General features: G+C 31.5%; 2 protein-coding genes and 1 long non-coding RNA gene across 3 annotated transcripts; 1 reads left to right on the top strand and 2 right to left on the bottom strand.

Moving 5' to 3' along the window:
• Positions 2,826–3,911, bottom strand: LOC109327548 (transcription repressor OFP6-like). Its single transcript, XM_019560731.1, has one exon. It carries the CDS (start codon positions 3,775–3,777, stop codon positions 3,223–3,225), a length of 555 nt encoding a protein of 184 aa, XP_019416276.1. The 5' UTR covers positions 3,778–3,911; the 3' UTR covers positions 2,826–3,222.
• On the bottom strand, positions 7,620–9,136 carry LOC109327859. Its single transcript, XR_002105355.1, has 2 exons — positions 8,909–9,136; positions 7,620–7,965 (listed from the first exon to the last, which is right to left on the bottom strand). It is a non-coding gene; the product is annotated as an uncharacterized LOC109327859 (long non-coding RNA).
• LOC109327715 lies at positions 11,681–12,421 on the top strand. The gene has a single exon (XM_019560878.1). It carries the CDS (start codon positions 11,681–11,683, stop codon positions 12,419–12,421), a length of 741 nt encoding a protein of 246 aa, XP_019416423.1.

Raw genomic sequence — 13,223 nt, 5'->3', positions numbered from 1 at the left:
TCCTACCCATAAAAAAGTGACATAAGTCACTTGTAAACCAATCATTAATAAATAAAGTATCATACTTGATGATGTATGTCATTTTCTTTTGGGTAGAAAGATTATTATCATTTTTCTTATTTCTAATAATATTGACGTGATAAAATTATGGAATTTTGGGTAAAATAGTGGACTCATATTTTAAAGGAAAATGGCATCATATTTACTAACGAACTAATCATTAATAAATCAAGTATCATTTTGTGATATATATTATTTTTTATACTATATATATATATATATCATATTATATGGGATGAATTTTATTCTCTTGCATTCATGGTAAGTTGGTATAACTTTTTTAACCCAAATTTTGTAATAGTTATTTTTAAAAATATAGATATAATATATGATTAATTAAAGAAAGAGATCCACTACTCAAATAGTAAGTTTAAAAAACATACTCTACATCTTGACCATCAATTTTATGGTAATCTAAATAAATGATATATTGAATGTGTATAAATCTTTACATTGATAATATATAGACATGATAGAGGTGGAGTTTAACACTTGACAACTATTAGCTTAATCTGGGATTTAAATTTTTTAAATAATTTTAATAATTATGTGGTGTTTTACCGCTAAACCATGATTAATCTTTATATAGCATTTTGTTTTTGTAATTTCTTATCTATACTATATATAAAACCAAAACTTGAAATAACTATAACCATGATTCTATTTTACTATTTTGGCTTTAATATTTTTTATTTCTAAAGTAAAATCATATAATCATAGATAACTATAATATAATAAATACAAAAATTATAAAATGAAGTACATCAATAAAAAAAACATTCTAATTCTCTAAAATAAAAAATACAAATTTAATATTATAAAATAAGAATTCGGCAGACACGAAGTATCTGTCGACACGCTAGTGAATATAATTTGTAAAGAGGGGAGTCACATCTATTATCATGTTGTTTTGTACCTATTTTTTTTCATTGGTTAAATATATAAAACATACATTTAATATATATTAATTATATATATTTTTACCAACGAAAATGCAAAATATATATGAAGTGATTAATCTTGAAATATAATATGTACTCCCCACAGCGAGTTGTATTATATATGGAGTATGGACAATTAACATCATTTTACGGAAATTTATAGTTATATTAATCCTGTCGATACTTGATATGAATACTAAGTGTACACATAACATTATCGAATATGAAAATACTAAGTCTTGCATTTTTTGTGTGTTACACTTCAAACATCTTTTTAAGTCAAATAATTTAAAAAAATATCAATCAAGAGAAGTGACAATATATAAAATGGTACAAAATGTGAAATAGCTCATTTTATTTTTAACGTTCGGATATTCTCATCCCAAAATTTAAAGAGAATCTTAGATATAATTTTAGCATAAAACTTACCATTAGCTTTAATGTGACAATGTGTTTCGCAGTCTTAAGGTTGAGTTCTGCACTTCAAGACACAGTAGAGTTTTATTATAACTGGTTCTCGACTCCCCTTGTTCTATATAATAATTTATATTCTAAATATTTTATTTATTTTCATATACTATATTTAATTATATAAGAGTCTTAGCATGGGTATTAGCTTAATATATTTTAATTTGAGTCTTAGTAGTTATCCATTAAAATGTGAATTCTATAAAATCTTAACTCTTACTTTGTTTACTTGAGGAAAGAAATGTGTGAGAGAAATAATAAAGAGAAAAAAAAATGTATCTTTATATTATTTGATGATATGAGAGAAATTAAGAAGAAAGTGATGAAGGGAATATATAAATGATGATATGTTTTAAAAGATAAAAAACATCCTTAGATAATAAAGAATGAATAAATATTATTATATTTAAGAGCCAAATTTGTCATTTCATATAATCTGACCCTCTTCACTCAATTTTCTCTCATCTTTTAGTGAGAATGAATTTGTATGAGTATTACACCTTTTTTTTATCCGAGGTAGACTCCTCTCCATTAATGAAGAGACAAGTTAGGGGGAAATACACTAAAAACTCAATAGACAATGATATTTATGACCTTTATTTTTCATTGAAATTACAACTTTGGCCTTAAAAATACACTTCATAATATAAATTGTCTCTCCATTAATGGAGACGAGTCTTACTCTTTTTATCCACACTACCTTTTCTATTTTTTCAACCAAATTGGTGAAAAACTCACTTTCTTTCATTTTTCTCCCCTTTCATATTATTTTCTATCATTCTCTCATACCAAAAAAAGCTCAAGTTAAGGGGATAAGAGAGATGATGAGGATGCTTCTATGTGTTTATACTTTATGCCAAGCATTAAAATTTATTTTTGTCAACATTATACTTCAAATCCCAATGTCTTTCTTTCCCACTACTCTTGCCAGAAACCAATCAAAACAATTTTTTGACTGAACCCCACACACCAAACCCAAACTTGAGGGACCAGACCTATAGAGATAAGGGTCCTCCATAGTGTGAGTCTACACAAAATGGTCCATGAAAATTGAATTCCAGTGACTATTTGCAGTGAACTAAATTAACTAGTCATTTTTATGATATGTTTGGATGGATAGATAAGAGGGGGAATGAATAGAATGGAAATAATCAAAGTGGTGTTTCAAGGTTTTGGAGTTGTTTCCTTGATGGAATGAAACTCTCCCTTCCAAACTCTCAAAAACCATTTTAACTTCCAATTTAAGGTGGATCTCCTTTTCAATTTCACCCCCTTCAAAATTTCCAAATATAGCTTTACATTAATTTTCTTTTTTGGTGTACACTTCATGATGAAATTCATTTTTTAATTCAATCATATATAAGGAGGAATGTTACTCTTAACAGAAGTTAACACAAAACAACAGTTCCAGTTTCACATTTAGAATGCCGAAATGTGTAATACAAGACAAAGTTAGCAACTTAACTAGCATAGTTCAACAAAGCCTATCATTCACTTGACAAGAAATTCTTGGGTAGGCACTATCTATTACATCAATTTTTAGACACTCCCTTCAACATTTGACATGTATAACTACATTCTTAACCTGACCACAACAACCTTATACATGTTTAATATCAAATTGGAATGCCATAAAATGGTAGAAACTGCCTAACCAAGAATTACTCTCAAATTGACTTAGATTTATCCTAGCACATAAATAGCTTCTTCTACTATACAACTTGTTAATATAATCAACAACTACCGCGTGGAGTTAGAACTCACGTGCTTTACGGTTGAAGTGAAACCTTGGTGACTTAGACCTAACAAAGAAAAAATCATTCCAGATCTCAGTGAAAGCTCTAACTATAGCACCATGGTGATAGGGTGAGTTCAGCTGTAGAAAACAGTTCAGAAGTTCTCTAAGATCATTTTTTGAATATATCTCATTCTCTGATATCATTTGCAGCATGGAATGCCTGAAATCCAAATAAGGGTCATCAGAATCTTTCTCAACAGCTACACCTTCTCTTCCACTTCTGCCAAATCCTCCTACTGTTCTTGGTGCCATCATATAAGTCTCTGACTCAGAAAAGTTTGAGGAATCAATGTAGCAAGGGGAGAATGTGGTGTTAGTGTTTGTTGGGGTGGTGTATATGGTACTGTCTGAAGAAGAGGAATGGTTGTAAAGTTTGTTTTTTGAGTAAGTGGGGTTCTTTGGTTTCGGCTTTGGGTTGAAAATGTGACTCAACTTTAGTCTTCTGCAACTTCCACAATCTAGTTTCACAGAAACTTTGTTCAAAAGAAGTTTCTTTCTAGAGCTAGACATTGCTTCTATATATTTTTTTTTCCTCTCTTATTATGTGAGTGTTAGAGAAAACATAACATGGAAAAGAAATGGAAGTATTTTGCCTCAGTCAAGGGATGTTGCTTTGGAAAGTGGCGTTTTTATTTATGGGGATGGCTTCATTTTTTAATTTGTTTTTTTTGCATGAGGGTGTTTTCCATCCCATGGTCATATATTAATCCATTTCAAGATAAAAATAAAAAATCTTGAAAATAGTATAAAATCTATATCATACTTAATAATCTCTCTCTTATTTGAGTATAATCTCTCTCTTTTTTCTATGCACAAGATAAAAATAAAAAATCAATATCATACTTAATAAAGAAAATAGTTTATGTACTGTTATTATAAAAAAAGATTACATTCATATATTATTCATGTATTAATCATGTATTAACCATTATTGTTAATTTATCCTAAAAATTTAAATAAAACTAATATGCATGTACCAATAATATATATTTTAACAATAAAGTGTTTGTTAATGGTGTAAGATTATGCTTTAATCTTAGGAGAACTAAAAAATTAAAAGTTCGATTCTTAGGAGTGACACTTGTTACAAGAGTCAGTCACATACCATGAAAAAAGTTCAATACCCAAATGCTAAGGATATATTTTTTGTAGTATAAAAAAATAGTATAATTTTTTTAGGGTAGTACCATAAATGTTAAAGTTTACTTAAAAAACTTATTTATCTACACAATTATATTGGGAATCATTAATTAATGAGAATGGCTTGATGAGTTGAGAAGGACCAAAGGAAGGAGGGTCTTAATTAGTTTTGCATGTGACCTAAAGAGGTCCCTACATGGAGTAATATACATGAACATGATAGTTCTAACCTACTTGCTAAACTTTATTGATGACATTTTTGATCTGGACCGCGTATTTTATTTGCTATAAACAAATGTTCATCGAGGTATCTAGAACATTGACCTTAGGATCACATGTGCATTGAGAATCATAGCCATTTGAGGCATGGACATTCAAGTTGGTCATTTGTCTTGAGATGAGATGAAGATAAGAGGCAATTAATGAGAAGCAATGCCTACTTAACTATGAATTAAATATGAGATTTAGTAGATCGAACTTCAAGAACAAGTAGAATATGACATTACATGTACAGTCACGTTGACTTAAATTTTTAAGTATATTAAATGAGCGTATTTTATGTCCCATAATTTGTGCTACTTCATATAATATGAATTGTTAATGTGTAAAAAAATATTTAATAATTAAACTTTTAACTTAAATACATTTTTTTAACAAATCACAACTCATAGTACAAACAATGATACACATTGTAGAACAACATATATGTACTCAAATTTTATATGGGTGTAATATATCTATTTAAACTGTAAAGATTTATTAACACATTATCCACAATTCATTTGTATTAATTTATTTAAGAGTGAATAATAATTTAAAATGAATATGAATGATCAACTGACAATATAAAAAACTCTTTTATGAATACATATTTTTATCTCAAATTAATACTAGCATCTCACCTCAAATATTGCACCCTTTCTCTAAGTACCATTTGCTTACAAAACATTTGCATTTTTTTATATACGAGTAGATAGTTAAATTCTTTTTATGGTTCTGTTGGTTGCTTTTGCAACTAGCAAACACAAGTGTTTGAAATTACTGAATAGCAGCCATCTATTGTGTTTGCAAGACAAAACAAAAGGTAATCATGTACCCAATGTGTTATCATTGGAGGCTTCTTTCAAACATGAAAAGCTGAAGAGCAAGAGTTATCATTTTGGAACTTTGTTCATCATTAACGAAAGCAACGTAAACTACACTCATCGTGAATAAATGGTAATAATACATATGAAACAATTAGTTAAATAAATTTTGTTTTCAACCTTTAAAAGCACTACTACATTTGTAATACATTATATAATCTACAGAAGGAACATTGTCTACTAATTCTAAGCACACTTAAGAAAAGCAAATAAAATATTATCGGGTTCAGAAACAAATACATAAGTACTCACGAGGGAAAGTTTACAAGTTTATTTTAGATTAAGCTTTCTCATAGATACTCGTGACTTTACAATTTTGCTGATCCTCATAGTCACGGAATTTGTCTTTATTATAAAGTTGTCTTCTTCATCATCATAAGTAATACTATCTTCTAACAAATTAATATTTCGTGGTCCAAGTATTATACTAATTACTAAGTGTAATACATTATTACCAAAAAAACTAAGTGTAATACATTGTACATGGACAAGCAAAAACTTCCCAACAATGCCTGGTTTTAAGAAAATGTGTGTGGATTTTTTATTTTCAAAGGGATACAATTTTCAGTTTAAAATCTCACCCATTGATTATTTAATATGTCACATGTGTGCATCTTTTGTAAAGGTAGGTAGTGATTTTTTTGGGTTAATTTTATTACATTTCGCTTGGCATGTACGAACACAGAAAAACAGAATATCCATTTCTCTCCTCTCTGCCAAGTTTTCTATCATGGTATTGGTACTATAGCGCCATCACTTTAGATATATATGTATATATATATATATATATGCATACTAAGGTTTTCATGTTCCATTTCTTCATAATTTCCAGTTGCTGAAACTTTTTAAGTGGAGTTAGGCTGGGATGAACCCTGTTTTGATGTGCAAGGTCAACCCAAGAAAACAATGGGCTGAACCTAAGAAATTAATGGGTCAACTTGTTATACATAGTCAGTCATATGTCTGAGTTCAACGTAAAAATTGTATTAGGCAATCTTCAATCAACTTAAAAATTTTTAGATCTTAATGATATGGACTATTTTTTAACCCAAAATGCCTTCTTTTTATCTCATCTTTCATGAAGTTTTTGTTCAAGTAAACTTCCTTAAGAAATCTTGATCAAGCAATTACTCCTTACCAAAGTTCATTTGAAAAGGAAGGTTAAGGAAGAATAAAAATCTTCCATAAGATTTCTTACCGAAGATAGAGAAGGTGGTGGTGTTTTGAGGTTTAGCGAAGTTGTAGTATATGGAATGATTTAAATTTTAAAGGTACTAAAATTGAATCTCTACATTAAAAAGCAAGGCAACCAAAAATTGGATGGTCAATTTTGGGAGCAATATGTTGTCCGACAAAAATGTATCTTGTGATTGATTGAAAAAAATATATTTAAATTAAAAATTTAATAGTTAAATAATTTCCTGATAAATTATAAACAATGATACATTTTTTGGGACATAAAATGTCCACCTATCAATTTTGGGGCATATTCATTTGTAGTGTCAGCCTAGCCGTACAAAGGGTTGGGCTTGGAATGTTAACCTGCCCTGAAAAATTGGAACAGAACGGGATTAGGATGTACAAGGCAGATTACAAACTGAAGTGTTGTTCTCTAGGTGATTAAGATGATTGTCAATAAGGATGTAACATATGTGATTCACCAATAAAAATATAACTTGTAATATCAGATGGAGAAAAACACCAGAAACACTCCAGGAACAACACCTAAGTTTTATACCAACCTTTATCAAAATCATCCAGAGTGGAGGGAAATAATTAACATAATTACCTACATGCTGACTAGTTAAACACACTAAAGATGTTTACAAATTAAGTTTTTAGAGTCATTTTACAAGTGTCTTTCATAGTTCTGAAACCTTCTCTTTCCCTCTCATTTTCTTCAAAATATAACTTTGAGAGTTGAGTTTTGGAAGAGAAATGAGAGGAGCTAAAGGTTTCAGAGTCATCTTACAACTATATTTTATGGTTTTAAACCTTCTCTTTCCTCTTCTAAAATCCAACTTATACCCTAAAAATACTCAAAACAAGGTTCCTTAGGATAAGTGATGCAAATTAAGGAATGATGAACGGAAGATGGGTGCTACAAAGTCATAAAATGTACTTGCAACTATAAAAGCGTGAGAAACAAATGAACAGCGTTGATAATTAAATATAACTTATCCTATCATAGTTTCAAATTTATTTGGTCAATCCTTTCTACGAATAACTATGAGAGAACTCACATAACACAAGGCAATAGGAAAAAAACCAGATCTGATTTGAATGTCTGATTCTTGATTAAGTTAGCTACATGCTGAGCAACCCATAATGAGCCAGCCTCAGTGCAACAGTAACTATGGGTGTGGTTTTCTCGTTCAATGGCTGTGACAATACCAGGAACCTGCTCTGAAATCTGTGATCAGGGGAAAGTACTTGAAAGCATGAAGAACAAGAGTTACTTATTGCATAAACCTCTTCCCAGAAGTATGAATATTTTACTAGGAAACCCTGGCATTGGATAACCGAGACTCACTCATAAAACTTGAAAAGGGATCTAAAGTACAGTGGAATATCCCTTAATAGCCAATGGTCCACTTTCTATGCTAGCACTTTGTTTTTATTTTCTTTTAGGCTAAATAGCAATCCATTGGTTCTTTTAATCTAAAAGACACTCCATTACTTAGAAACAACAAAGAGACTGGAGAGAAAAAAAGTGCAAAAATATAGAAAGAGAAAGGAGAAGAAAATTACATTGTAGATTTAGGTGACATTCAAACAAAAAGCCAAATCTTCACCCGAATGGCATGGCTGGCAAACTTACAATATTATTTGATTGCTTGGAGAAATATCTAATTTTCAGCTATACAAATTATTAAAAATACAAAATATGTTCTTGTTTGTTTAGTTTTATACAAACAGACAAGTTCTTGCAAACCTTTATACAATTTCTTTTTTGAAATGATAAAAAAAAGCAGTCAACTTTGATCATTAACTGAAAAATATTTGTCAGGGATATATATAATAAGGTCATTCATGTGCCTTCACCCAACAACATAAACTTTTGGGAGAGTTGGTTTGGTTCCTAACATGGGAACAGACCCTGTCACCATGTGTTCGAGCATTGCCCCCTCATTCTTCTAAATAAAAAGTTGAATTTCAGAATATGGTAATGGGCTTGCACATTGTCCAGGCTTCAAGCCCAAAGGGCATTTACATGACAGGGAATGTTGGACATATAACCCTATTCATGTGACTTCCCTCAACAGCTTAAGATTTTGAGAGCATTGCCTCATGAGTATTGTTACAGTAGAACCATACAATTATCCTAGCGAAGCCTCTTTTAATTTTAATGTTACCTCTTCAAGAACTTGAAGTGGGGCCCAATGATCATCATCCCCAAACAAAAATGCAAATTCAGCATTCCTTTCTCTTATAAATGTCCAATCTGGTGCCTCTGAAAACTATTAGGGAATGGTCTGGTAAGCACATTATTGTCAATGTAGTCTAACACTGTAAAACATAAGCAACACTAAAATTTTATCCTAATTTCCACATATGAAGCTTATGCTAGGCCTCGCAGTATAGAAGAAGATTGTGAATAGGTCCATAATCCTCTAAAGGGGCAATAATCAAACATGAACTCCATTTTTTTCTAAAGGGAAACTCACCCTTCTAGTGGAGAGATGAGTGTACAAATTAGAGATTAGACAAAACCAAGTAGTTATTAGTCTTAAAATCCTACTCAGAAACTCACTGATGATGTTTGATCATAACTTCACTACCTGTAATTTCAGATATTTTTTACCTTGTCACCGGTAATACAATAAATGATGAATGATTTAATGATCGGGTATAAATCTTTACATTGTCAGTGCATAAATATTATAATCTTTCAATAAGAGAAAAGAATGTATGCATCGACAGTATATGAGTTTTATATACTGTCAGTCTATCACTATATCTTCCACTATTCGTGTTTAATTATTGTTAACTCTTCAAAAAAGTAATATAAATGAATATTGGATGATGTACTGACTATATATCAAACTTTAAATTGTTAGTGCATAGATATTACAGTAAAATGTACATATTTTTTGCATTAGTATTTCAAATATAAAGGAATGAAGAATAAGAAAGAACCATAAATAAAATTGTTTACAAATTTGGTGTGATCAAACATGGAAAAATTACGGGGATAGTGTAGTTTGACTATACTATCTCAGCTTTGGTGTACCTTTTGAATTAATTACGGGATTGGGGTAGATTTTAGTGGATCTCATGGACCAGATCCACGACTTTGGCAAAGTCGTGGACCCCATCCACGATTTCCCTGGAAAGTCGTGGACCCCATCCACGATTTCCCTGGAAAGTCGTGGACCCCATCCACGATTTCCCTGGAAAGTCGTGGACCCCATCCACGATTTCCCTGGAAAGTCGTGGACCCCATCCACGACTTCCCTGCCATGTGTCAGGTTAGTGTAAGTCGTGGACCTCATGCTCGACTTTCATGGCAATGTCGTGGATAAGGTCCACGAGATCCATGCAATGTCGTGGATACGGTCCACGATTTCCAAGTCTATATATATTTTCATCCCCGAGTGTAAAACCACACTGGAGGAAGTATTGAACTGTATAAAAAAATTTGCATCATACTGGAATTGAAGAACTCTGAATATTTAAGGTAATTTCCAATTGTTAAAATTTTGTTATGTCTTTTATTTTATTTATAATTTTACGTGTTACATTTGTTTAAATTTAAATATGTTTGTTTTTTTTACTCTTATATGTAGATGGCAATTATTAGAGATATTGTTAGTGATTTTAGTGATGAGGAGGACATCGAGCTTGATGATGACGAGCATGATGATGTTCAGATTACCACACATGAAGCAGTTAGCGTAACATATCATAATCCTTCATCTTTTTTCGTTAACATTGATCATCAATCTGGACAAGATTTTCCATATAGAAGTAGTAACATAAGTAATGAAATAGATAATGAGTTATTTGTTGGTATGCAATTTGAATCAAAGGAGGCAACAATAAATGCGGTAAAACATTTTCATATTAGAAATTCTGTTGATTACGTTGTCGATGAGTCTAGGCCAGATAGATATGTTGTAAAATGTAAATATTATGGTGTTGGGTGTGATTGGAGACTTCGAGCATCAAAAAGTTTGAAGCGTGATATTTGGGAGATTAGAAAAATTAGTGGAAGTCACACTTGTGTATCCACTAATATTTCACAAGATCACACGAAGTTGAACTCATCTTTCATCGCAAACTGCATTGTGCAACTAGTATCAGAAGATCCTGGTATACCAATCAAAGCATTAGTGAAGGAAGTGGTAACTCGTTTTGGTTATACGGTCACATATAGGAGGGCTTGGACTGCTAAACAAATGGCAATGGCCCAAATTTATGGTGATTGGGAGGGATCGTACAAGGAGTTACCTCGTTGGTTGAATGCTGTTCAATATTATGCACCAGGTACAATTGTAAGATATTCAGCATCTAACCTTGATGAACATAATACTTTAGTTATTGATAGGGTGTTTTGGGCTTTCAAGCCGTGCATTGAAGGATTCGGTTTTTGCAAACCAATCCTTCAAGTTGATGGGACGTTTTTGACTGGAAAGTATACTGGAACTTTGTTAATAGCAAGTTCCCAAGATGGTAACAGACGTATATTTCCAGTAGCATTTGCGATTGTAGAAGGAGAGACCAAAGAGGCATGGGAATGGTTTTTCTACAATCTTCGGACATATGTTACCCCACAACCAAATATTTGCATTATATCAGATAGGGGTACAGGTTTATTAGGTGCATTACGTACTGAGCTCCCTCAATGGTGTGATGGTCATTCTGTATATTGCATCCGCCATGTTGCTAGCAATTTCAACAAGGAGTTCAGAGATAATGATTTGAAAGAAAAAGTCATTGAAATGGGTAAGTCTTGAAATGAATGTCAATTATGTCAAATTGTTTGTATATTGGATTTTTGTGAATATTTTTGTGCTTGTTGTAGGCTATGAATTGATGCGGCCAAGATTTGAAAGAATGCTTGTTGTATTACGTCAAAAAAACTCAAGGGCGGCAGCGTGGTCAGATAAAATCCCAAAAGAAAAATGGACACAACATATGATGAGGGGAGATGGTACGGCCATATGACGACGAATTTGGCTGAATGTGTAAATGCGGTTCTGAAAGGAGCAAGGGCCTTGCCCATTACTGCACTTGTTAGAGCAACATATCATAGACTGAACTCCTGGTTTCTACACCATAGAAATGAAGCAAATAACATGATCAGGGCGGGTCATGTTTATTGCGAAGAATTGAGTAAGGTGATTAATGAAAATAATCGAAAAGCTACTAGCCATATTGTACGAAATTTTTCGAGGGATTCAGGAGTGTCGGAAGTCGAAGTTGCTAGTACCGGTGGTAGTCAATACGCAAGAGTATACACAGTTAGATTAATGGACAATTGGTGTGATTGTGGGGAATTTCAATCACTTAGATTGCCATGTTCACATGTTATTGCTACTTGTGCATCATTGAACTTAAACTATGGCCAATCTATATCACCGATTTATAGGTTAGAGAACTTACAGAAGGTTTATGGACATGAGTTTCAACCCATTGCAAATGAAGAATATTGGCCTCCTTATTTAGGTCCAACGTTCATTCCTAATCCCCTTATGCGTAGGAACCGTACTGGAAGACCAAAAACTACACGTATACACAATGAAATGGATGATTCTCAGTCCCAACAAACTAAAAAATGTGGGTGGTGTAGGAGTGAAGGACACAATATGAAGAAATGCCCTTTCAGAAGTACTGAAGTTGGACAAAGTTCAAGGCAAAACTAAGTGATGTAATATCCCACTTTTGTGTGATTTTGAAATTTGTAAAGATGTGCAATGATGTGTAATTATTTGTAATTTTTGTAATTTTATAATATGTGTAATACAATTGTGTACATACATAATTCGGAATATAAACTTTCTAAATACAATCCATTACCACATCAATTTAATATACACTTTCTAAATATAATCCATTAACACATCAATTTAATATACAGTTTCTAAATATAATTCATTAACACGTCAATTTAAAATACACTTTCTAGATATAATCCATTAACACATCAATTTTAATATACACTTTCTAAATATAATGCATTAACACATCAATTTAAAATACACTTTGTAAATATAATTCATTAACACAACAATTTAAAATACACTTTCTAAATATAATTCATTAACACATCAATTAAATATACACTTTCTAAATATAATCCTTTCAAATGAATTTCAAAATTTCAAAATTCAAACAAATTTAAACAAATTCAAATATAATCCATTCAAACAAATTTCAAAATTTCAAAATTCAAAAAAATTTAAATTCGGAAGTACAAATTCAAATTTCAAAAAAAAACACAACACATAAATACATCAATAAATACGAATTCAAAAATAAAACGGAAAATCAGAAAATTCAATGAAAGTCGTGGATGGTACCCACGACTTTGGTGCAGATAACTAGGGTTTCAGAAACTCGTGGATGGCACCCACGAGTTCTGTGTAGGAAAATTAAAGAGAGTCGTGGATGTCAGCCACGACTTCAATGGAAGTCGTGGACAGTACCCACGACTTTGGCCCAGGC

This window comes from Lupinus angustifolius, chromosome LG15, assembly GCF_001865875.1.
Source record: "Lupinus angustifolius cultivar Tanjil chromosome LG15, LupAngTanjil_v1.0, whole genome shotgun sequence".
NCBI lineage: Eukaryota > Viridiplantae > Streptophyta > Magnoliopsida > Fabales > Fabaceae > Lupinus > Lupinus angustifolius.
Note: the sequence above shows the minus strand (reverse complement) of the source record. Positions and strands in the feature narration are given on the sequence as shown.